Source organism: Nyctibius grandis, chromosome 11 (genome assembly GCF_013368605.1).
Source record: "Nyctibius grandis isolate bNycGra1 chromosome 11, bNycGra1.pri, whole genome shotgun sequence".
NCBI lineage: Eukaryota > Metazoa > Chordata > Aves > Nyctibiiformes > Nyctibiidae > Nyctibius > Nyctibius grandis.
This window is the reverse complement of record NC_090668.1, coordinates 407,121-431,558: the sequence shown is the minus strand read 5'-3', so window position 1 is coordinate 431,558 and position 24,438 is coordinate 407,121. Positions and strand designations below refer to the sequence as shown.

Sequence of the window (24,438 nt, the reverse complement as noted above, 5' to 3'; positions counted from 1 at the left end):
ATTTCAACGGGGGCGCGGGGTGTCCTTTTGGGGGACCGCAGGGTACCGGGGACAACCCCCCCGGGACCCTCAGCTGCGCCCGGGGGAGCCCCGTGGCGGGGTCTGTCCCCCCCCGGGGAGGGTCCCCGCCTGGAGGGAGCTGCAGTGGCAGCACCCGGGAAAGGCGTTTATTGACCCTGGGGACACAGAGAGGAGGGACCCCACAGCCGGGGGTCCCCAAGATGGGGAGGGACCCCCCAACCCCCCCATTTTTTGCCCCTTTGTCAAACACCGCTGACCCCCCCCGCCTGGGAGGGGGTTTTGGGGAGCAGGCGCAGACCCCCACGCGCCGAGCCGCCAGTAACGGAACCAGAACGGTGTTTATTGATCAGGTAAACCCCGGCCCCCGCCAGCCCGGCCGGTGCCCCCCAGCCCGGCCGGATGCCAGCGCAGGGAGCGCTGTAAAAAACATCAACACAAAGGCAAATAAATTAAGTTCCCACCAAGTAAAGGTAACCAGGTTCTGAGGTGCCCGTCTGCCGTACATCAAAAATAAAATAAAAGGCGGGGGAATGAAAACAAGAAAAGGCCAAAAAAAGTACAAAAAAATACAGAACCACAGTCACGAGTGTCTGGGAAAGTAACACCGGTCACAGCCGCGAGCGGAGCCCAACAGCAGCTCACACCGAGCTGGGGGAGAGCGGGGGGAGCCGGGGCTGGGGCATGCACGGAGAGGGGGGCCGAGGGCCGCAGGGCACCGGGCCGGGGGCAAGGCAGGTCCCCAGCGCCCAGGCCCCCGCGCGGTGGAAGGCCCAGGCCCTCGGCGGGCGCTGGGGGCTCGTCCGTGGCGGGTTTGGCTCCGGGCGGCTGCAGGGGGGAGCAGGGCTCGGGCAGCACCGGGGGGTGACACCGGCAGCGCCCAGTTTGGGGACTCCCCTGGTCAAGCCCCTTCCCCAGCCCGCAGGAGGGGGGAGCGGACCCCGCTGCTGCTGTCCCGCGTGGTCACAGACAAGGCTTGGAGAGACGGCGGCAGAGATGCCAGAGAGCGAGGCGGAAAAATCCAGAGAGGGAGAGGGAGGCCAGGGAGGACTTGGCCACCGGAGCAGCGAGAGCGGCCGGGGGCCGCAGGGTCCGTCCGCAGCACGAGCCGAGCCAGTCCTTGGGGCCGGGGCTGGAGCGGGAGCCCCGGGCTCCGGGGGAGGCACCAGCACCGACCCGCAGCGGGGCCTGGGCCTGGCAGCGCGTGCGGAGTGGCTGCTCCTTCTCTCCGTGAAAGACATCGAAGGGGTGATGGTCTGTGAGGGGTGAGGGCGGCGGGGCCGCGGCGTGCGCTCGCCGCCGGCCCAGGGTTTGGGCAGTGTTTACCGGAGACGTTTAATCGTTTCAGCCAGGAAGCAAGAGGGGCCCAGTGCCCTGAGGAAACTGGGGCGAGGGGACACCGGCGGTGCCGACCGGCTCCCCCCGGCCTCCACCTCTGCACCTTCCCCTCCTCTCCCCCGCCAGCACGAAGCGTTTCTCTCTCGGGGAGTCCTTAGATTTCCTCCACTCCGTGTGCGAAGATCATGACCAGCCCCGGCTCCAGCACCATGTCCTCGCCCATGTGCTGGTTCTCGCAGGCCATCACCACCACGGCCTGCTTGCCGGGGATGCGCTTGGCCACGTAGTTCTCGTAGTACCGCCGGTTCATCTGGCGCGTCTCCAGCGTGGCCAGGCCCTGCGGCCAGTTCCGCTCGTGGGCGTTCTCGATCAGCTCGTTGATGATGGACGTGGGGCAGCCGCTCTCCACCAGCGAGCGCTTGATGACGGCCTGCAGCACCGCGTCCGGCGTGGAGATCATCCCGCCCCACCGCGTCACCCGCGCCGGCTGCAGGGAGTTCACCCACCTGGGGAGGGACGCGGGGACAAGGCGTCAGCGTGTTGTCGGTGGCTCCCACCAGAGCCGAGGAGCTGGGTGGGGGATGCCTCCATCTCCCCACCGCCCCCTCCCCTGCTCCCACCCCCAACAGGACCCGGCTGCGGCGCCCAGCTCCGCCGCTCCCGCCCCAGAGGGAGGGGAACGGCGAGAGGAGAAGCTGCTGCCTCCGGCCTTTCTCACAAGGAGGAAGGAATCCGGCAGCTTCCTGCTCGTGGGCAGGATGCAGCTGGAAGAATAAAAACGCTCTGAAGCCATTGTGCGAGCGGCCCACACGCTGCTCCCCGGCACAAACACCCCGTGCTTTTGCAAAGCATTTTCTTCTCAAAAAGCACCTTCGCCTCGGAAGGTGCTTCACCCCGTCTCAAATCCGTCAGTGAAGCCATCAGACCCCCGGCTCCGCTCACGCCCCAACGCTCCCCACCTCCTCCCCCACCAGCACTTACTCCAGGATTTCGTTGTACTCGATGGTCTCCTCCAGGTTCTGCAGGTTGGGGTTGACGCTGCGGATGGCGCGCATGTAGGCCTTCAGCAGCTGGATGTCCCGCTTCTGCAAGGGGCAGGACGGGGGGTTTGCAAAGAGGAGCCGGCACCGCGGCTACGGGTCACGAGGGCAGACCCCGGGGCAGCGGGAGGGGGCAACGTGGCCCACGGGCAGCACCAACAGCGGCAGAGCCCCGGCTGCGCTCAGCTCGAGCTGCTCTGCAGCCGCTTTCTTCACCCACAAAGGTTTTTTTTGGTGTTTGGTGTCCAAGCAGGTGACACCGACCCCTCCCACGAGAGACCCCGCTGGAGGCAGCCCCTCACACAGCCGGACCCACCTGCTCGGCCAGCTGATGCTTGTGCTCCGCCGAGGTCTTCTCCAGCTCGGCGATCCTCGTCTGCTGCTGCTGCACCACGGACCGCAGGTGCTTGATGCAGTTGTGGTTTGGCAGCTCGTCCTTGGGCATCTCCAAGCTACGGAGCAGGGCAGAAGGAGGTGGAGGCCCCACGTTAGGGGATGTGACGCACCAGAGCGCTTGGCACGAGCACGGCAACAGTCCCCAGAACAAATCCGGCCTTGGAGGACTCGCAGGAGGCCCGGGGAGCCCCGCGCCCGCTCCCCACCGTGCCTCAGGGCCAAGCCAAAGGGGCTGGGGGGAGCTCCGGGGACAAACCCCCGCCGGGTCAGCAGGAGACGGGGATCTCCCTCCTCCAAAGCCATCAGGGCTCAGACCCAGGTCCCACACGAGGCAGCCCATGGGCCTGAGCCAGTCTCTGACTTCACCCGAGAAGATCTGATCGTCTCCAAGCCAACAGGCAGTCGGATGCTCACAACACGTGAGGGGGAAGATACCGGCCCCAAGAGCACGGTGCCAAGGCCAGAGCAGCCACCCACCGCTCCCGGCGACACGTGGGAGGGAGCAGAGCTCACGGTGGAACCCGTCCCGGGCTGGAACGGCCACGGGTGCACCCACAGAGCCCTCGGTGCCCCGTTTCCAGCAGCCAACCGACACCCAAGCCCCAGCAAGGAGCCGAAGAGCCAGGGATTCTGAACCAAGTTTAAAAATAAATGGGTTTAACTAAAAATCCTTCCCAGCCCCTTCTGCAGCACCATGGCCTTCAAAGCTCTGCACCTAGGGGGGCAAAGGGGTGCCAGGCACCGAGCCCCTGTGGCCCCTGCTCTGCCCACCCTCCGTGGCAGACCCCCAGCGCCATCCTCACCCGCATCCCTGCTCGCAAGTCACCGGGCGCTTGGGATTGTGCTCGCAGTCGTTGAGGTGAGACATGAGGTTGTCGAGTCGCACGACGGCCGTGCAGCCGAACACGGCGTTGTCGCAAGTGATCTGCAGCTTCGAGAGCATGTTACGCATGATCCGCGGGACGGGGCGGAGGTGGGCGACCGTCACGACGCTGCGGTCCACGGGGCACGTCTGCTGCTGGGAGAACCACTGGGTGATGCAGGCATTGCAGAAGGCGTGCTCGCAGTGAGGAGCCTGCGGAGGGGCAGAGAGCAGCCGCGCGTTAGCCAGACCCCGGCTCGCGCGTGGAGGACAGCCCTGGCCAGGGAAAGGCTCTCGGTCGTCGAGGGGGGCACAGCAGCCACGTGCTGCCTCGCGGGAGGGGAGCAAAGGGAGGAGGCACCTCCTGGACATGCAGGCGCCCACCTCCACCCACCTCAGGTTTTAATTTGGGTGCTCAGCCCCCTCAAGGCCCTCGCTCCCCCCCAGACACGGGGTGTCTTGCCTCAGGGCAGCGCTCCTGCTCCGCTCCGTCCCAGGTACCGCTGCCTCCCCGAAGGGCTGAGGGGGCAGGACACACCGAGACGCCAAATTTAAACATTTTTCCAGGACATTGGAACGTGACTTCAGTGTATTTACACAGCTGGGCTCTGCTCTTGTGTTCAAGCTGCAGTTGAAAGAGGATTGAGACTGGGGAGGGGGAGCGGGGCCCCGAGCCCTCTGAGCTGTCCCTGGAGGCGGCCCTGCTTGGGCCAGGCAGAGGGAGGAACAAGGGAAGAGTCCTCAGGGCTTTGCTCCCTCCAAACCAAGGCTTGTCCGAGGGCTGGGCTTGTGCCTGGGTACGAACTCAGCCCCGTCACGGCTCCAGGCAGGAGCGGGAGGGCTGGTACCCAGGGACAGGCTGTACACACGCTGGAGGAAAGCCTGGGATCAAGGGGGTTTGTGGTATCACATTCTTAAAGGAGATTTAAATAAACCTGCTCAAGAAAGCTGCAACTTGCCCTCTGTGGTGTGAGGGCCTGTGATCGCATTCACGTGGTGACAGACTCTTTAGAAATCAAAGCTTGTCTGACATAACGGATCAGTGCAGCTGGAAGGTGCTGACAGAGGATTTTACCTACACTAGGCTGCAGTTCCACACCCCCAGGCCCGGCCTCCCCGGGGTCCTCCGGGCAGCACGGCCCAACTCACAGCTTGTGTGATGCGGTTCATTACTAAGCGATGAAACTGCAATAATTATGCACACGCTCCAGCTTAGCTCAGTTTTATTTTAAGCCGTTTTATTTCAAATGAAGCTGGATTTAGGCAGGGGGTACTGAGCTACCCAGCACGTGGCCGCAGCTCGGCCAGCACGGGAATGCCTCCGGCAGCACACAGACCCTGCCAGAAGGGCAGGGACCGGGGGGACAAAGTCCCAGCGGCTGCACGGGCTGCAGAGAGCCAGGGGACCCCCAAACCACCCAGCTGTGCCGGGCCCGGGCAGAGCAGCGCGCTGGCACCGGGGCTGTGGCCTGTCCATCCTCCGGGCTACGTTCGGTGGCAGAGGAGGAGCAGGAGAGCCGAGCCAGGCTCCCAACGGCACGTAAAACAGATCAGCTCTGTAGCATGGAGGCAGCACGTGTGCAGGGAAGCAGAGAGGCTCAACCAAGCATGAAGCCATAGGCAAGGGACAGATTTTAGCATGGCTGCTGCCATCTCTGCCTTGGGACACCATCACCGGTACGCAGCTGCACTGAGCTTTGGTACAAGGAGTGTAAGAAAGGAGTAAGGAACGAAAGGGTGAGGGAAACCTGTCCCAACACAAGCTTCCTCCCCCTCCTTGCTGACCCCAGGACATCCCCCAAACCCAAAACTTCCACCAGAACTCACACAACTGCAGACTTTTATCACTGGTGCCGGTTCTTTACCCGTGCTGCTGCCTTAAACCATTGGTAGGAAAGTTCAGAACCCGTTGGGCTCACCCAACGCACGCTCTGTGTGTGGCACCCATCAACTGATCAACACATCTACAAGTCTGGAGCTGCAATCGGAGGCTTTCAGTAGCCACAGTCAGTGCTCTGATGGAAACCTACCTGCACCGGCTCCTCCAGGACCCCGCTGCAGATGGGGCATATAAGGTCTTCATCAACATCCCCCTGAAAACGTGCTACATCATACCCCATTGCTCATCACCGACGCCAGAACCCTGTGGGGGGAAAGGGAAGAGTGGTCAGGAGCAGCGGAGCATCCCGTGACGTCTGGACAGAGCAGGTCCGGCCCTCACAGTGTCCTGGGTCCCACATTTCTGCTCTCCCCTCCCAACGTGACCAGCCCCAGTCCCTCCCCAGCGAGGACAACGCTCCCAGGTGACACCGTTCACCAGCCTCTCACGCTCCCTGCCAGAGACCTTGAGCTCTGCCCTGGCACACCGGCAGTTACCCGTTCCTCCGTGGTTTGTCCCTCAAGAGCCAGCTCCTCCTCTCCCATTCTCACCAACATCAAAGCCGGTGACAAACGGCCACGGCAACGACCCCAGATAAAGGAGTCCCCACCCCAAACACAAAGAGGAGCCGGGAGGGGACAGGAGGTGCGCAAGGGCATGAGGCTCTGGAACCACCATCCACACGGTGAGGAGATGGTGGCGTGGCCCCGCTCCCAGCTGTGCAAACACCAGGAGCACCGACTCGCTCTGGAGGGGGGGCAGGAACTCGTCCTGCAGCTGGCCCCCAGCCAGATGTGGCCACCCAGCCCCAGTCGAGCCCCTGCACAACACCACGGACCTCCCCAGCCAGCGCGTCGCAGCTGAACGAGCTTTGGCTCTAGAGAGATGCAGCAAGTGGAGCTGGTCGTGGAAACCCTGTGCCTGCTGGGCTGGAGGAGGCGATGGACGGGCAGGGAGGGAGGCTGGAGGTAACGCAATCGCTTCACGTTGGCCCTTGGGACCCTCCCCGAGTCAAGGGGCAGCACGGAGGGACTTGAATCAACTCGCTGGACGCTGTGAAAGTCAGACGATAAATCAGCTCCACGTGGATGGCCCAGAGCAGGCACAGACAAACGGCTCCCCCGACGGAGGCTGGGGTGGGGAAAGTCCCGTGTGGAGTTTGCAATTCAGATAAGATTAACGGCTGGAGGGAGAACCAGGATCGGTTGCTCTTAAACCTTCCCACACCTTTGGACAGACGCTGCTCTCATCCACTGGGAAGGGACCCAAATTCCTCCCCATCCCTTTGTGAGCCACTCGCGCTGCAAGTCCCAGCACCTCCAGCACATTTACATTGGGTTCAACCCAACTGGAAGGGCAAAGGCAGCTGCGGAGGGCCCAGCACAGCAGCTCCTGGGTGCAGCTGAGCCACAGCCCCCCTGTGCCCTGCTGGCCCCCCACCACAGAGCTGCTTCGCTTCGCAGCTGGGACCACCCCGACCCTCTCTGTTGCTCAGTGCTCGGGCACTGGCTCATGCCCTGGTCTCTCACTGTGTCTCTGGATGTGTGAGCAGCTCCACGAACAGCCTCCCCTCTCCTCCTGCTCCTGCACTCAGGTGTGCCACCACCGAGGTGGAACCACACTGGGCACCGCTCCTTCAGCCCCACACTCCCCAGCAGCTCGGCTCGCTTTGTCTTCTGCTTCCAAGCTCCCAAATTTCAGCGCCATCCTGCCAACAAACGGCTGGCCAAGGCACTGAACGTCTGCACTCAGGGAAGGAGGGCAAACCACGAGCGCTGGAAGCCAGCCTTGCCATCTGCCACAGAACCACAGCAAAGCTTCCTCCAGAAGAATTTCGGCACCTGCACGAGTCAGAGCGACTCTGAATTCTTCTTGTTCTCCAACCCAGCTCCTGCCAGAGATGGTCTGTGGGGCTCTGCCAGCACGCCGAAGCGAGGAGCACCCTGCTGCTATCACGAAGCAGAAAAAGGAGAGCTGAAAGTGTCTGCAAATGCTCGAGTGAGATGGAGCTGGCAACCCAACCTCCCTCCTGCTGGACCCCGAGGTGAATGAACGGCCTGGCCCCGAGGATACTGGATACACTGGTTCCTCCCTGGGCTCAGCAACCCGCAGGATGGCCCCAAAGAAGGTATCACATAGCTGACACGAGCGAGCCCGACTGGTGCAGCGCTGCCCAGCCAGAGCGATGATTCACGGGCTGCGGGGATCCATCACGTGCTGAACCGAGGCACAAAGAGCTCAGAAAATACCTTTCCTGGAAGAGCGCGCAGAGGCACTTGGGCACCGGGCTGACATCGAGCCAAACCATCTGGAACACGGGCAAGACACGATAGAGGGGGGCAAACACTGAGCAGGAACCCAGACAAACCCGCTGCTACGGGAAACTGCCTCAGCAGTGAGCAACTGCCTGCGATTGCACTGGATTTAAACACTTCCCCATCCTGCCCTCTCCAAACCTGCACGGCTTCCTGACCCCAGCGCCACCAGCCTCCCCGGGGCTGGGCTGGGAGAGGGGACAGCTCACCCAGATCAGAGGCCAGTCACAGAACTGGGCTTTAGCCCAAATTACAGGGAAAAGCTGGGGTAAGTCACTCTTTCCCCCTTCCCTCCGCTCCCCTTGTCATCAGGCTCCTGCCCTGTAGATTGTCATCTCCTTGGCCTGGGGACGGCGAGCGCCTGCACGCTGCTCGGCACAGAAGAGATCTACATAGCAACAAGGGCCTGATGGTATCAGAGAGGATCAGTCATTAACAAGTCAAAAGCACTTTCCTATCCCTACCCAAAGCCTCCTCAGCATCCACCAGACAAAGGCTCCTAATAAGCCCGGGGGGAAGTACAGGAGAGGAAAGAGGAAGGCAACAACTCACTCCCCAGCTGGTTAGAGCACCCAGGACAGCCCCGAGCAGGGACCCCCCAGCTCCTGATCGCTACGGAGGGGCCAGCACCTCATCTCAAGCCCCATCCTCCCCACAAACCCACACGACAGCTAGGAGTTAAGGCAGACCGTCACCGTCACCTCCCCCTGCTCTGGTTGCAGGACAGTCATCCCTACACACCCAATGAACAGCAGTTTTGCCCCAAATCTTGGGCAAAAAGGGGCTTCACTCCTTGTCTGGCACGAGCTTACCTCCGCCCTCCAACGGGCAGCGCAGGATGGCAGCGGGCAAGGCTGGGGCTCCCCCGACCCAGGGCGGATCTGCCCATCTTTCATGGTAGAAGCAACCACACAGATAAGATTCCTGTGGCAATATTGTGCTGTCTTCCAGCACGATAACCAACTGCTCCTGCCCCCAGAGGAAAATTCAATTACTGAGAACATCTTTTCTGTTGACAAAAGGAAAATTAACGGCTTAAAGAAGCTCCCCCTCCTCCTTGAAAAAAATAATGTCTGCATGGGAGCCCGTGGATGTGCTCCACGGCCCCCAGAGCACACGTTCACATGTCCCCTCCTTTCTGCCACAATATGTTCGAGCCGCTGGATCCCAGACGCTCCGGCTGAGCCAAGCTCTGTGCCTGGCCGACGGCTCCAGGCGCAGTCTGCGGAGCCAGCCAGCACCCACCCGCTCCGGAGCTCCCCACTGACTCATCTGGGGCTCGCAGGGCTGCACCTCCGCGCCCCTGCTCACCCCCACGGCCGGCTCTCCTCTGCCAACAGCTGTTTCGGGCTACAAGCACATCTGGGCAAGGGTCCAGAGCACCCTGGAAAGGGCCCGGCCCTGGACACCTTTGCTGGGAAAGCAGCATCTGCCATCTCAGCAGCGCTGCCGGCTGTGGGTCCCGGGGCAGGAGCAGACACCTCCACCTGCACCACGCGACCGGCGTGCCGGGCTGTCGGGGACACTGACTCACTCCCAGGAGCTGACGAGTGTGAGTGTGAGCCAGGATGAGAGCAGAGGCAGACAACAGCGAGTCTCACCCAGGTGAACGATGGGCTGGCTACAAAACTCCCCAGGCCCCTGGCCGCCCGGAGCCTGGGAAGGTGAAGGGCTGAAAGAGGCACCGACCCACCTCGACCTGCACGGCTGGGCCAAGCGAAACAGGCGACAGGGACGACTCTGCCCTCACTAGAGCTCACCGAGATAAACCAGCCTGGGCCAAGGGAAAGGCTAAATAACAGCGAGAACGATGTGATCGTGGGAGCAGAGCCAGCACCTCCCCACTGAGCACATGGCAAAATAACACCCCTGGAAAATCAGAGCACAATGGTCAGTAAAGCCAAGGACCCAACAAAGAGCTGCGACCACCCCAGGGCCTGGTGCTCAAACACGAAGGTGTCCAGCTCCTCCCCGGGGACACCAGCTCTGCCGCCTGCCCTCCTCTGAGCAGCAGATCCACAGAGCCAGCCCCCTTCTGAGCCAGTGCCTGGTGCCAGTTCACTAGGGAGGCCCATCCCTTCTGTGGAAATACAGAAGGCCAGACAGAATCCCTTAAAAAATTAAAAACAAACAAACAAAACAAATCAAACTTAATTAGCCTGTGCTGGAAGACTCCAGCATCAGGCTCTGCCTGGTTCTCAGGGAAAAAAAAAAGACACCATTTTCTCATTATTTCCAGTATAAGCGTTGCCAACAGATACCAGAGCCGCTCTGCAGCTGGGATAGCTCGGGAGAAACCTGTTCCGTGAGCAATGGTGGTTTTAATAATCTTTCCTAATTTCCTCAGCTTTGTGAGCCAAAAGAAATAGAATTAAAACCAGAAAGCAAGGGGGAGGGGAGCAGAGGGAGAGAAAACAACATATGGATGCAGGAGGGGCTGTTGTGTAGCAGTTAAAGCCCAGCCTGGGAGCCAGGACACCAGCGATCTGATCACTGGTTTGCGCTGTGTGTGTTCTGGGGCACCACGCTTTGTTGTCTCGGTTTCCCTGCTGTGAGTAAACACAGAACATCTCCGGGGGGCTGCCCGGTCTCTGGAGCAGTCTTGCTGCCGCTGGAAAATTTCCAGGGGGAAAAAAAAAGTGACCCAGAAGCTTAAAGAAGTCAAGTTTTGCAGCAATTGGCTCCCAGCCCCCAGGATGTGCATCAGTTTACGACGGTCTCTGCTCTTCGAAGACGGAAGAGTCACCGGGGCTGAGGTTGTGCCCATGTCTGTGCCTCGCAGCTCCCTCCTGACCCGACACTTGAGATGCGTGGCCAGTGCACGGCCACCCTGCTCCGGGTCAGAGCCACCTGGCAGTCGTGGGGCGCTGGGGACCCATCGCCCGGTGCTATAAACAGCCCCCAGAGAGGAAGGAAGAGCGGTCTGGAGCTGAAGATTAGCGAGCACAATATTAAATCCGAACACGCAGCGTAATCTAAAGCTGGCCACAAGTCCCTCTGCCCGACCCAGCTGTCCAGCGACCCAGTTTCTAGCCCACACAGGACAGAAACAAGCCCAGCGCGTCACGCATTCCTGGCCAAGGCACCGAGGAGGCTCTTTCTGAGCGCAGACACAAGCTTTGCCCTAATCTGGCCCTACGAGCGCTGCTCAGACACAGGCCCCGTGAGCATTTAAGGGCAAGGAGGAGCTGGCACAACGTACGTCTCGGAGCTTCTCTGGAGCAACACCAGCGGTGCAGGTCTCGCCGCCGTATCCCCCGTGGCTCCTCCACCGGGGGCCGGGCACCCAGCGCCCCACGGACGGGGGTCACAGGGCTGTGAGAAGGCAGCGAGGTTCTTGACACGCTCGGTTTCAAGATCAGCTTCGGCAGCTCCGTCCGGCCCCGCAGACGCGGCCAGACCGTTCCAAGCCGCCGCGTTCACAGCCTGGACTCGTGTCAGGCCGCCCTGATCATCACCCTGCCTGTTCTGGTGCACAGTCACACCCCGCGCCCACCCGTCTTACGCCGCTCGGCGGAGCGGATCTCATTTCAAACGCCAGCACCAAAGCTGAGCGGGGCCCAGCGTCCGCCGGACACGGGCAACCCCCGGGCTCAGCGGCCACGGGAGCAGAGCCGTGGCATCAAGAGTGCCTGGTGCAGGGCAGCAGATACAACAAACCAGTTCTGCCTGCCCGCACACCACCAGTAACCCCCAGCTGCTCGGCGTGGGCATAATTAACCGCCCCACTAATGACACCGGGGAGCAGCAGCGCTCCCCAAAACCATTGACCAGCCACTGCAACAGCCTCAGCCCAAACGTGACCTGCTCGCTCCTCCCCCGTGTTCGCACACCCCTAATTGCTGTCGCACACCCAGGAAACAGACGGCGATTCCGGGTGATCTGCGCCCGCGGGAGGAGCCAGCGAGGCCCCCGAGGAGCCGCCCCGGGGTCGGGGCAGAGCCCGGCCAGCCCCGTGCCCTGCGATACGGCCACGTTCGAGCAGGACCTGGTGAACCCCACCACAGAGCAGGCCCAGGAGCCACGCTCCAGCTCCAAGGGAGAAACTACACCAAGGAGCTGGGTTAGACCGACTTACTCCACGCTAACTAGTATCTTGATTCTTGCTTACTAATCCCTTACAGGGTCACCACCCGCCTCAACGTAATTGTCGAGCTCATGTGCTTGTTTTGGAACGATGGTGACACGAGTTAATTCGTTCCTTCTCCAAACCTTCAGCAGGAGCAAACCCCGACGGACCCAGCGTGCTCGCTGCCGTCCTCCTGCACCCGACCCACCGATACCCCCACGCCTACAGCTCCTCCTGGGCAGAGGTGTTTCCTCACAGCGTTTTAACCGGTCCGCAGAGACTTCAGGAATGGCTCACTGTAATCCACAAAGTTTCAGCACACACTATTCTGGTTCAAGAGACCACAGGCAAAACGCATAAAAATATTACTCATTATTTGCTAACTAAAAGCCAAAAGCGTCGAGAGGGCAAATCTAACAGCTCTTCCCGTAAAGATTGTTCCTCCAGTGCTGATCTGTTTGACATCAGCTCACGTCCAGAGAGCAAAACTTTCCAAAGGAAAAAAGAAATAAAACCCCCTTGTTCTGAAAAGCCCTTCCCAGGCCAAAGGAAGCTTCAGCCCCAGCACACAGAGGCGAACGAGGTCACAAGGAACGCGGGGTTAAACAATTGCTCTCGGTTGTATAATAGGAGGAAAACACATCAACCGTGAGGCCCGACCCACCTCCAGGATCCCTTTCGGTGGCTGGTGGAAGGACAAACATGTTGAACAGCTCCGATTGCTTAACCCCTGCCGAGCCGGGCTGGAGGGCTTTGCCACCCAGCGAGGCCATTCCTCCTGCGGGAAAGCTCTTCAGGACCACGACAGCCCGGCTGATGGTCCTGGGAGCGCCTACAGGCACCGTGCCCGACCCTGGCAGCGCCTCAAAGCCTCCACCAGCAGCACCCCGAGAGGTCCCAGCTCCTCTAACAGGAGGAGAGGATCCCCAGGAGCCCCGGGCAGGACCTGGGCCCCTCGCTGAGGCAGCGCAGCAGCCTGGCTCCACGCTCCTGCTCAGACCCACCTCCGACTATCGGCACTGCCGTCGTACCGAGCCCAGCCCAGCTGCCACGAGGAAATCGTGACACGAGCAGACCACGGAGCTTTTTGCCTTCAGCCTAAAGCACCTGGATGCGAGGGATCTCTTTAGACTCGGTGAATAACCCCATCCTCACAGAACAGCACGGGTCCTACTCAGTGTTTCCTGCTGCGAGGAGCCCACACAAGCTGCGGAGCCCCCGAGCTGGCCCGTCACCAACCCAGGCAGAGACCGGCGAGCGGCGCAACTCAGGGCTGGTTTTACCTTCAGCTCCCTTCGGTGTTGGCTTTGCATAGCCTCCAGCTGCCTCTGCAGCCTCTGGGACACCCGTCCAGAGCTCCCAGACTCATCAGTGGGCTTCGTTAACGAAGCGCTTTCCCTGTCAGCCACAGCTCCCTGCTCTTTCGAGTGCTCTGGGGATTGCAGTGCTGCCCCGCTCCTCCAAGAGCACCGAAACAAGAGATACAGAGATCAGGCAGGGGCAGTTTCTAAGCCAGTTTGGCAGGACTTATTCTAAACCTCTGAGATTTAAGGAAGATCTTGCTGTTTCCCTGTAGACATTAATTCACAACAAAAGGACTTTATCAGCCTTAGAGCAAGAGCTGCGTCCTCCACAGCAGCGGGCTGGGGTCTCTGAACGGTGACCGAGGTAAATCTGCCGGGGGAGAGATGATGAGCTGCGGGAGCAGCCGCACGCGTTGCCCTGTCAGCTGCAGCGGGGGGCTGTCAAGGCACCCAGAGATCTTTCTTGTTAACAGCAAATCCAAAGTTTTCAGATAAAAATGACTTCAAAGCCACCAGCAGCAGCCAAGCACAAGCCCTCAGAGCGAATATAAAGCAACACCCCATAAAACTGCTGACGTAACTCTACCCGCTCACGTGCCGGAGGCTCCACGTGCACGGAGGAAGGACTGAAACTCACCCCCCGCGCACAGACGGGGCAAGTTCGGGGAGGCCCTTGGTTTACCTTCCGTGGCAGAATTCCTCCCCGAGTGGCAGAGCGGCAGGGCTGGGCTGGGCTCACTCTGTGCAGGGAGACGCTCCCAATGGCCCATCTTTTCCCCTTCCTCTTCTGCCGTTTAAAACGTCGTTCTCCGAGGGCCGAGCGCCGCTGCCAGGCAGGAGTCGAGGGCAGACAGGACAGATCTAGTCAAAAGAGGGGAAAAAAAGAAAAAGGAAGGAAAGATGAGCATGGTAAGAACCGAGGTGGAAGGCTGTGCCCGGCCCTTCGCCCCTCTCAGTGCGCAGGGGAAGACCCCTCTCGTCCTCCTCACACAGGAGGGAAACCTGCCTCTCCCGCAGAGCCTTCGCACCCTCCTAAAAAGCCGAATAAACCTTGCAGAAACCACCGAGCGCCTGCAGCACCCCGTGCACCTCCGACACGGACACCCACGCCCTGGGGACAAGGGTCCAAAGTCGGTCATGAGAACAGACAACACCAGCCACCTCAGCCCCCTCCTCACCTTGTCTTCCAACCACGTAAGAATCCCTCTGCCTTGCCTTTTTGTTTTAATTTAAATGGGAAGAATGAGGGTCCCTGCGGACCCCCCAGCCAGTCTGAGAGCCCTCACGCATCCCAGCCTCCGACAGCCTCAACACGACCGAGCCATGATTTAAACACCGCTCCCCTCCCCGTGGCACTTCGCTTCGGAAATTCCAGCCCTCGGCCAGAGCTCTGCTGGCCACAAACCCCCGCCCGGCTCGGCCGGGAGAAGGGCTGGCACGGGCGGCGTTCCCAGCAGCATCGCTGCGCTGCAGGAGTGGGGAAAGAAACATTCGCCCAGTAGGTAAAGCCTCAGCCTTCAAGTTACGCAATCCTGCTAAAAATAGTTTCCCCAAATGCCACCTTAAGATGTTCTGACACAAACCCAAGGTTTTTCTTGCGACTCCTCTGCTCGCTCTAGCGTTGCAAAAATGGACAGCAGGGAAGCCTGAAGCGGAAAAACTGCTTCGGTTTTATCTGCTGGTCTCGGCGACGAGGATGAAACCAGCTCAGAAACACCCCTGGGCGTCACCACCGGGCACGATGACACCCGGCCCCCGAAGCCACCACAGGCAGCTCTATTATTATAACACAGAAGTTTATCTGATGCTGTTGCATTTTTGGACATTTTTACATTTATCACTTAAAGCTGCATTAAAAAAGACCGAGGACCCTCCTGTGAGGGGAGCTGCTGCCGAGCTCCGGTGCTGACAGTCGAGACGAGCAGCAGCGCACGGCCTGCTCCGCGAAACCTCGTCGCAAATAAACCCTCCCCCCATTTAATTACCGACCCCCCCGACTCCTGCCCTCCCCAGACCAGACGGGCTGGGCGATGGGCTCGGCTCAGGCCCCCGAGAGCGGGGACGCTGCGTGTTCCCCACGGTCCTTCCACGGCTCCTGGGGGTCCCCTGCCCTCGCCCGGGGGGTCCCGGCCCCCACCCTCCCTGCACGCCAGCAGCGCCCAGAGCCTGCAGATAATCTGTCACCGGCGCGATTCCAGCCCAGGTCCAGCCTTTCCTTCAGAAGCTGCTGGAAGAGGAACCGCGGGGGAGCTCCGGGCATCGTCAGGCGGAACCGGCGCCTCCGCGGGCCGCGGGGGTTGTTTTCTCACTCCACCTTTTCGGCCATTTCGCACCGCACGGGCCGAGCCCCCCCGGGACACACGAACGGGCGGGGGGGAGGGGGCAGGACGCGTTACCGGAGACCGAAGCCAAGCGATTCTCCTCCGGACCGAGGCGCGGCCGGGCGGTCCCAGCCGGGCTCGCACCCCGCTCACGGGGCTCCTTCGCTTCCCCCCACGGCCGCGGTGGGGCCTCACGCCCACCCCACCCCCGGCAGCTCCCCCCCCACCGCCGCAGCCCCTCCCCGCACCGGCCGCAGCAGCACCGGGCTCCCGCCAGCCCGGGCCCGGCTCCACGAGCCCCCGAGCCCGCAGCGGCCCTCAGGGCCCTCCCCGACACCCCCCCGCGGCCGCCGCTTTCCGCTCCCGGTGCTGCCGGGGCCGCATCGCCTCCCCGCTCCCGAGAGCCCCACAGGTCTCCCCCCCGCAGGCCCCGGCTCCCTCCTCAGGGCGCTCCACAGCCGCCCCCGCCCGGCCCCGATCGCCCCCGCAGCCCCCCGGCGCGGCCCCAGCCTCACGTACCGCCCAGACCCGGGCCCAGGCCGGCTCCGGGACGCCGCGGGGCTCCGGGGCGGCCGCGGCCTCCACCGCCTCCCCCCGCCGGCCCCGCCGCGCTGCTCCACAACCCCCGCCCCGCCGGAAGCGCCCGCCCCGCCGCGGGCCGGAAGCGACACTCTGGCCGGCGAGAGGCGCCGCGGGGCCGGAACTCGCTGGTCGGGGCGGGCTCTATGACCCGCGAGGGGCGGGCTGGGGGCGGGGCTTACTGCCGCCTCACCCCTCTGAGGCCCGCCCTCTCTGTACCGCCATTGGCCGGCAGCGCGGGACGTCCTCCGCCCTCCTGCGCGCTGATTGGCTACCCGGGGTGGCGGTCACCGACTTCCGGGAGTGCCCGCGGCGGCGGCGCTCGGGCAGGTCAGCGCGCGCAGCGGGGGCGGGAGGTGCGAGCGCCCCCTGGTGGCGGGGCGGGAGGGCGGAGCACCGAGCAGGCCCGGGATCGGCCCCGGCCCCGGTGCTGGCCCCGGCCCCGGTGGCCCCGGAGTCCCGTTCCCCGTAGCCCCGTCCCCGCGGTCCCATCTCCGGTGTCCCCGTCCCCAGCGGGGCCACCCTCGCGGCTGGTTGCACCCCATCCCCGTGGGCCCGTCCCGGGGGTGCAGTCGCCGGTGCCCCCCCCATCCCTGGTGTCCCCCCCCATCCCCGGTGTCCCCCGTTCCCGTGTCCCCCCATCCCTGGTGCCCCCCATCCCCGGTGTCCCCCGTTCCCGTGTCCCCCCATCCCCGGTGCCCCCCATCCCCGGTGTCCCCCTGTCCCCGGTGTCCCCGCGCGGGGCCGGGGCTGACGGCTGCGCCCGCAGGGCCCCCGCCGGCACCATGAGCACCGAGACGCTGGTGAAGGACGTGAAACCGGGGCTGAAGAACCTCAACCTCATCTTCATCGTGCTGGAGACGGGTGGGTGCGGTGGCGGCGGGGGGGACACACCGGTGTCCCCGCGCCCCCCGGACCCCCTGACCCCCCTCCCGCCCCCCAGGCCGGGTGACGAAGACGAAGGACGGGCACGAGGTGCGGACGTGCAAGGTGGCCGACAAGACGGGCAGCATCAACATCTCGGTGTGGGACGACGTGGGGAACCTCATCCAGCCCGGGGACATCATCCGCCTCACCAAGGGGTAGGCGGGGGTCGGGGGGCGCCCCGGGACCCCCCCCCCCGGCCTGACACCCCCGTCCCGCCCCGGGACCCCCCCCCAGCCTGACGCCTCCGTCCCCCCCTCCAGGTACGCGTCCGTCTTCAAGGGCTGCCTGACCCTCTACACGGGGCGCGGGGGCGACCTGCAGAAGATCGGCGAGTAAGGACGGGGCCGGGGGTCCCGCCGGGGCCGGGGGGGGTTCGGGGGGGCCGGGGCGCGGCGGGGGGGTCCCCACCGCCCCCCTCTGCCCGCAGGTTCTGCATGGTCTACTCCGAGGTGCCCAACTTCAGCGAGCCCAACCCCGAGTACGTGGCGCAGCAGTCGCAGAGCAAAGGGGTGAGTTGGGGGGGGCCGGGGGCATGGTGGAGGGGGGGGTGTCAGAGTGGCACCGCGGGGACCCCCCCCCAGCCCCCCCGGCGCAGCCGCCCCGGCTCTGCAGCACACGGGGCGCCTCCGTCTCCTCCGCAGGCCCAGAACGAGGGTGCGAGTCCGGCTGCTTCGCAGAGCGGCCAGGGCCCCCCCGCAGCACCCCCAGGTAGGTCACGCAGCCCCCTCCCCACCCTGGGGCCGCGGGACCCCCCCGCTGCGCCCCCACCTCACCCCCCTCCCGGTGCTCCGCTCTGCTTCCAGCCCCCGACAGCCAGAACGGGAACGGGCTGAGCCCGGGGGGCCCCGCGCACCCCCCCGGCCCCCCCGCGCACCCCCCCAGCGGCCGCATCACCCGCAGCCAGCCCGGCCACCCCGGCCCCCCCGCCGGCCCCGTCAGCAACGGCAAGGAGACGCGGAGGAGCAGCAAGAGATAACGGGCCGGGACCCCCCCGCGGCCCCCCGGCCCCCGGCACGGGCTGTGGGGGGGGTCCCTGGCCCCCCAGCTCCTGCCCTCGGCCCGGAGCAGCCCCCGGGGCGAGGAGGGGCCGGCCGGGCCCCGCTGCCCCCCGCTCACCTGCCCCCCGGGAGGGCAGGGCTGGCCCGGGACCCCCCCATCTTGGGCCGGCTGGGCTCGGGGGTCCCGGGCAGGTCGGGGCTGAGCCTGGCAGCCCCCGGGGCCGGGGGTCCGCAGCGCCCACCCCCGAGTCCCCCGCGCCCAGCCACCGCCAGGACCCGCCGGGGCGGGTGTCAATAAAGGGTGACCTCCCCCCTCCGCCTCGCCTGCTCCCTGCCCGTCCCGGGGGGCCCCGACCCCCCGTGCCCCCCAGGCCCTCCCCAGGCCCCTCCCGGCACCGGGGCCGCCTGGGAGCAGCGCCCGGGTGACCCTTGGCCCCCCCCGCTCCGGGTGCAGCAGACGGCGCGGCCGCGGCACGGGGACGGGGACGGGGGCCGGTCAGCGGCGCGTCCCCCGGCCCCCGCGATCGGCGCGGCCCCAGGTGAGCCCCTGGGGGGGCAGGGGGGGTCCTGGGGGGGTGCGGGCGATGCCAGCGCTGCACCCACCGGGACGGGGCCCCACACCCGGGGTGATGCCGGGCACCGCGAGCCCCCCTCGGCGGGAGGGGGTCAGCACTGGTGAAGGGGGGGCACCCGCGGGACCTCGCGCCGTGGAGGGGGGTGGCCGTGGGGCGCCAGCTCCTGGAGTCACGGGATTTTCCCAGCCCCGTGGCATCGGCGGGTCCCACGTGGCGGGGGCGGACAGGCCCCCCCGGCCACCCCCTGTCCCACCCGCGGGTCGCTGCCTCCCGTCGCCGTGTGGGGCCGTTCCTGCGTCCCCGGCGGTGGGTGAGAGCTGGGGGGGCACACGGCCACACTGGGGGGGTGCGCTGGGGGCGCGGGCACCGTGCCGGGGGGTGCCGCTGCCGTTATCTCCCCGCCCGGTGAAACATTAACCCCGACACAAAAGCTGCCCCACTTGCAAACCCTCAAGGACGAGTGTCGCCGCGTCCCCCAGCGCTGTCCCCACGCCCCCCCCCCCCCCCCCATCGCCCACCCTGGGGTCCCTGGCCCCGCGGGGGGCACGGGGACGGCGTCTGGCCCTGCCCGGCCCCGGTGGGTGTCCCTGAGCCCCGGTGCAGGGACACGTGTCCCTGGGCCGTGACCCTGATGCCGCCTGTTGCTTTCCAGCCGTCCCCGCGGACGGACGGACGGACGGACGAGGGGCAGGAGGGCGCGTACCGGGGGTGGCTCGGAGGGACCCGCGGCACCGGGGTCTGCGCCCCACGGGGCCGGGGGCACCGCAGCTCCCGACAGCGGCAGGATCCGGCCCCATGGGCCCCCGCGGGCTCCTCCTGGGCGTCCTGGGGCTGGCGGCCCTGGTGGCCCTGGGGGCCGGGGGGTCCCTGGAGCCGCTGCCCGAGGACGCGGCGCAGGAGCACGGCTACTACCTGCAGCAGCTGTTCGGGCAGTACGGGGCCAACGGGACGCTGCCCTCGGAGGGGCTGGCGCGGCTGCTGGGCTCCCTGGGGCTGGGCCGCGTGCGGGTGGTCCGCATCCAGCACGAGGAGCTGGGCCACGGCCACGTCAGCCACCTGGACCTGCTCGAGGTGCAGGACGAGAAGCACCGGCACCGGCACCCGCTCTGGGAGCACGGCGGGGACCCGGCGCCCAGCACCCCGACGCCCACCCGCACCCCCAGGTACCGGCTGCTCCCTCGCCCGCTCCCGGGGGGGCTGCACCCCCAACCCCGGGGTGATGGAGGGGGGGGTTCATCCGCGCTCGCCTCCCCCAGCCCCGAGCCCTCCGTGACTAAGAGCTGGACGACGGCGGCGCCCACCGAGCCCCCCCCCAGTGCCGGGGCCACCCCTGGGAGCCGCGGGGACCCCCTGGCCCCCCGGCGGGACCCCCCCGGCCTGAGCCTGCTGGGGAGGGTGCTGGGCCTGGAGCACTCCAGCGCCGACCACCCGCACGATGACGTGAGTGGGGTCTGGGGGGGGTCACGCGGGGACCCCCGTGTCCCGCAGCGGGACCCCCGGCCCCCCACCTGCTCACTGTCCCCCCGCAGTGCCTCAACGTCTCGCAGCTGCTGGGGCACTTCGGGCTGGCGGCCGTGGCCCCGCTCACGCCGGAGCAGTTCACGCTGCTCTGCCCCGCGCTGCTCTACCAGATCGACAGCCGCGTCTGCATCCAGCACCGCGACGAGGTGACGCTGCCGCCCCCGGGGGGGGGCCCCGTGGACAGGTAACCCCAGCCCAGGGACCATCCATGGCCCCTGGCCCCCCAACCCATCCATGGGTCCCCTGTCCCTGCAGCCCCCTCCCCAGCTTGCCCAGTGTCTCATCCCGTGGCCACTCTCCCAGCACACTGAGCCCCTGGTCCCCCGTCAGCTGGACCCCGTCCCTGTGTCCTCACCCCCGGCTCCCCACCAGCAGCCCTCCAGGTCCCCTGTCTCTTCATGGCCATCCCTGCACCCCTCCAGCGTCTGGTCCCCACGTCCCCAGTCCCTGTCCCCCAGCCCTGCACTGGCCATCCCTGCACCCTCCCGGTGCCACCCCCCATGTGCCCCGTCCCCAGGCTCTCACCACCCCACTGTCCCAGGGTCCCCATCCCTGCACCCCCAAGGACACCCCCCCATCCTGCACACCCCCCATCCCGGGTGCTGCGCCCCCCACCCCGGCCATGCCATCTCACCGGCCCTGCAGCGCTGGGCTGGGGGCTCCTGGCCGTCGCCCTCGTCAGCCTCCCCTCCGCCCTGGCCGTCGCCCTCGTCCCGCTGCTGAGCCCCGGCTCCTTCCGCTCGCTGCTGGCCTTCCTGGTGGCCCTGGCCGTGGGGACGCTCTGCGGGGACGCCCTGCTCCACCTCTGGCCCCACGTAGGTACCCCCGCCCCGGCGGGCCGGAGGCGGCACCCGGGGGGCACCGGGGTGCCGAGGTCCCCTGAGCCGCCGGGTCACCCCCGTCCAGGCGCAGGGGAGGCACCAGGAGACGCCGGCGGAGCCGGGGGCCGCGGTGCTGCAGGGGCTGGCGGTGCTGGGGGGCATCTACCTGCTCTTCCTGGTGGAGCTGCTCGTGGGGACGCTGCGGCGGAGGCGGGAGGCCACGGTGAGGGCCGCAGGCGCCAGGGAGGGCACGGGGACACCACCAGATCCAGCTCTGCACCCAGCGCCTCCATCTTCCCCAGGGACGCTCCCCCGGAGAGACCCCCGACGTGGCCGTGGGGGTCCCGGCACCGTCACAAGGAGGTAAGACCCCTCCTCGCACCCCCGCAGCGCCCACAGCCCCCAGCCCCAGCACCCACCCTGCGTCCCCGCCACCGCAGGGGCCGAGCTGCGACACCTGACGGCACCGGAGCCAGAGCTGGAGTTCGCACCCCAGGGACACCCCCAGGGACACCCCCAGGGACACCCCCAGGGACACCCCCACGGACCCCCCCACGGACACCCCCACGGACCCCCCCACGGACACTCCCACGGCCCCACGCTGCCCCCCAGCCCCGGCGCCACTGACATCGTCTGGATGGTGGTGCTGGGGGACGGGATCCACAACCTGACGGACGGGGTGGCCATCGGTGAGGGGCCTGGGGAGACGGAGGGCGCGGGGATGGGGGTGCAGGGACGGGGGTACGCGGTGCATCGGGGTACGGGGTCTGTGCAGGCCCAGGGTGAAGGACCCCCCCCCCCTTCCTGCAGGTGCCGCCTTCTCGCACAGCCTCGCCGGCGGGCTCAGCACCGCGCTGGCCGTGCTCTGCCACGAGCTGCCCCACGAGCTGGGTAGGTGCCTGCACCCCCCGCCCCGGCCGTGGCACCCCCGTGGCCCCCCCCCCACCACCCACCCTCCTCTGGCCGCAGGTGACCTGGCAGTGCTGCTGCAGGCGGGCACGGCCCCCCGCACCGTCCTGCTCCTCAACCTGCTCTCGGCCCTGCTCTCCTGCCTGGGCGCGGCGGCGGGGGCGGCCGTGGGGCAGAGCGCGGCCCACCTCACCCCCTGGATCCTCGCCACCACCGCCGGCGTCTTCCTCTACGTGGCCCTGGCCGACATGGTAAGGGGGTGGCCGGGGGGCGGCCGTGGGGCTGAGCCCCGCCGGCCCCGCTGAGCCCCCCCCTGCTCTGCCCCAGCTCCCCGAGGTGCTGCGGGGCCCCGGCGAGGGCACCTGGGGCCGCTTCGTCCTGCAGAACGGGGGGTTCCTGCTGGGCAGCGGCATCATGCTGGGCATCGCCCTGGCCGAGGGACACGTCCGCGCCTGGCTGCAGCCCTGAGCAGCCCCGGGCTCGGCCCCATCACCGACCGGAGGGACAGCGGGAGCCCCAAACGTGCCCCCAGGACCAGATTTTCTCCCCCCACCCCGTGAGACCCCCAGCACCATCCGCCATCCTGGACTCTGGGTGGCTCAGCCCTGCGCAGCCCCCCCAGCCCCTCCGTCCCCCCTCGGCGCCCCGTGTCCTCTCCCCAGGGTGGGAGGGCAGGGGGGCGCTCGCACACGTGGCTCTGGGGGGGACATCGAGCACGTTTCCCCTTCCCAGCCCTCCCCGGAGCAGCCGTCGGCGCAGGAAGGACGCCAGGACGTAGAAGCAATAGCATTTTAATAAACATAATTGATTCAAAGCCACAATATGAATAACAGGACTTGGTCGCAGCTTACATCGTATAAAATAGATCAAGTCTGAATGCTTTGTTCTTTTTTTTCAATTTTTTTTCCTTTTTTATTTTTTTTAATTTATTTTTAGTTCCTTTTCCTCCCTCCCTCCCCCAAGGTGATGCAGGATTTCTGAAAATACACACACGCAACATCCGAGACAGAAGTGACCGCTCACGAGGCTCAGGCGGGGCGAGGAGGGGGCCGGGGGGGACGGCGGCTGCGCTGCGGGGACGGGGGGCTTGTGGGGCTGGTTTCCTTCTCCTACAGCTCGCCTCCCAGAGCCGCACTGGGGGGGGACAGATTTGGGTTTCCCTCGCACGACACGAAGGGATTTCGCTCACTCCCGTGTCCTCCACCCAGAGACAAGCGCTTCGCTGGTCGGGGCCGACGTCGGGGCTCTGGGCGCTCCCAGGAGGAGCTGGCGCGCGCGGGGGGACATGGCTCAGTTTGCCCACCGAGGCACCCGGCCCCTCGAGGCCCCGGGGGGGATTTCATACATTTTGTGTCGCCTATTTCTAAATTGCACATCAAAACTCCACCCGACTCGCGGCGGGTCCCCGCGGGGCAGGCATGCGGGGGGCGAGGGGCCGGGAGCCGGCCCTGGGGAGTGGAGCCCTCCTCACCCCGCCGCCCACCCAGCCCTGCCACGCACTTGTGCTTTGAACCGGGGGTGGAAGGAGGAAGAAGCACCTGCAGAGGGGAGGGGGACGCCTGAACCGCGCCGGGGTCTGCGCCGGGGTCTGCGCCGTGGACGCAGCACAGACCCTGCCCCTGGCGGGTCCCGCACGGGGACGGTGCCGATGCCGCGGGGATGCTCCGGCTCCGACCCCGCGCCTCTCCCTCCCTGCCCCAGCACAGGCGGCCGCGCTGGAGGTCCCCAGCAGAGCGGCTGCCAATTAAGGCCCCACCGCTGACGAGCTGCAGCGCGGCCACGCGCTGGGTTTCACTCCGCAGGTTCCAGCGCACGGAGGGGAACGGAGCCGGGAGCTGAGGGGAAAACACCTTTGGAGGAGAGGGAGCAGCTGCTACACGGGGACGCACGGGGGGCTCGTTCGGGGCCGCGCTCCCCCTGACCCCCCCCTCGCTGGCAGACCCCCGGCCCTGCCCTTGCTCGCCACCGTCGTGGGCCGGCGCCGGGGCTGCGGGTCCCAGCAGCACCAAAGCGTGTCCCCAGCTCCGTGCCCCGGCCCGGTTATTGCCAGAGGTAGGTGTGAACAGTGCAGAGAAATCACAAATTAAAGCAGCTCTTCGTTACTGAACCGCCCCGCAGACACGCCTGAAGGGACTCGCCCCGTCCCACGGCGCGGAAAGCTCCTGGCCCAGCCCGGCGCGGGGGGAACGGGGGGATCGGGGTGCCCTGGGGACTCGAGGGGCCCAGAGCAGGCAGAGATGGGAGAGGAACCGCCTCAGGCCCTTTCCCCGAGGAACAAAACCTCCATAAACTCCCTCCCAGGTGTCTCGAGCAGGACAAGGGAAGGGAGGAGCCCACCGCTGGACTGCAAAAGGCCTTTGCGGGGGGGTCTCCTAAAGACCCCTCGGAAATCTTTAAAGCCAAGAGCGCGCCTGCTGAGACAGAGCACGTACGGACCCCCACGCCGAACACCCACGCTCCCGTCCCTGGGAGGCGTCTGGGTGGCAGCACCGGATCCTCCCGGCAAACACGCGCCGTCCTTAACGCCCAGCCCTGCCCCGACGCCCGCGCGCGGCTCCGAGCTCGC

General features: G+C 66.0%; 3 protein-coding genes across 3 annotated transcripts; 2 read left to right on the top strand and 1 right to left on the bottom strand.

The window, feature by feature from the left end:
• Positions 1-340: 340 nt before the first annotated feature.
• RNF41 (ring finger protein 41) lies at positions 341-16,153 on the bottom strand. The gene is made up of 7 exons (XM_068410397.1): positions 16,062-16,153; positions 13,904-14,082; positions 5,685-5,797; positions 3,596-3,867; positions 2,713-2,848; positions 2,338-2,441; positions 341-1,862 (listed from the first exon to the last, which is right to left on the bottom strand). Exons 3-7 carry the CDS (start codon positions 5,772-5,774, stop codon positions 1,511-1,513), a joined length of 954 nt encoding a protein of 317 aa, XP_068266498.1. The 5' UTR covers positions 5,775-5,797; positions 13,904-14,082; positions 16,062-16,153; the 3' UTR covers positions 341-1,510.
• A 249-nt stretch (positions 16,154-16,402) lies between these two features.
• On the top strand, positions 16,403-18,357 carry NABP2 (nucleic acid binding protein 2). The gene is made up of 7 exons (XM_068409914.1): positions 16,403-16,451; positions 16,891-16,985; positions 17,065-17,203; positions 17,309-17,380; positions 17,476-17,557; positions 17,690-17,756; positions 17,852-18,357. Exons 2-7 carry the CDS (start codon positions 16,907-16,909, stop codon positions 18,022-18,024), a joined length of 612 nt encoding a protein of 203 aa, XP_068266015.1. The 5' UTR covers positions 16,403-16,451; positions 16,891-16,906; the 3' UTR covers positions 18,025-18,357.
• A 1,059-nt stretch (positions 18,358-19,416) lies between these two features.
• Positions 19,417-22,393, top strand: SLC39A5 (solute carrier family 39 member 5). Its single transcript, XM_068410685.1, has 10 exons — positions 19,417-19,784; positions 19,878-20,061; positions 20,151-20,326; positions 20,708-20,957; positions 21,049-21,186; positions 21,266-21,326; positions 21,404-21,652; positions 21,774-21,854; positions 21,933-22,123; positions 22,200-22,393. The coding sequence occupies exons 1-10, from the start codon at positions 19,417-19,419 to the stop codon at positions 22,338-22,340; spliced, it is 1,839 nt and encodes a 612-aa protein (XP_068266786.1). The 3' UTR covers positions 22,341-22,393.
• Positions 22,394-24,438: the final 2,045 nt, after the last annotated feature.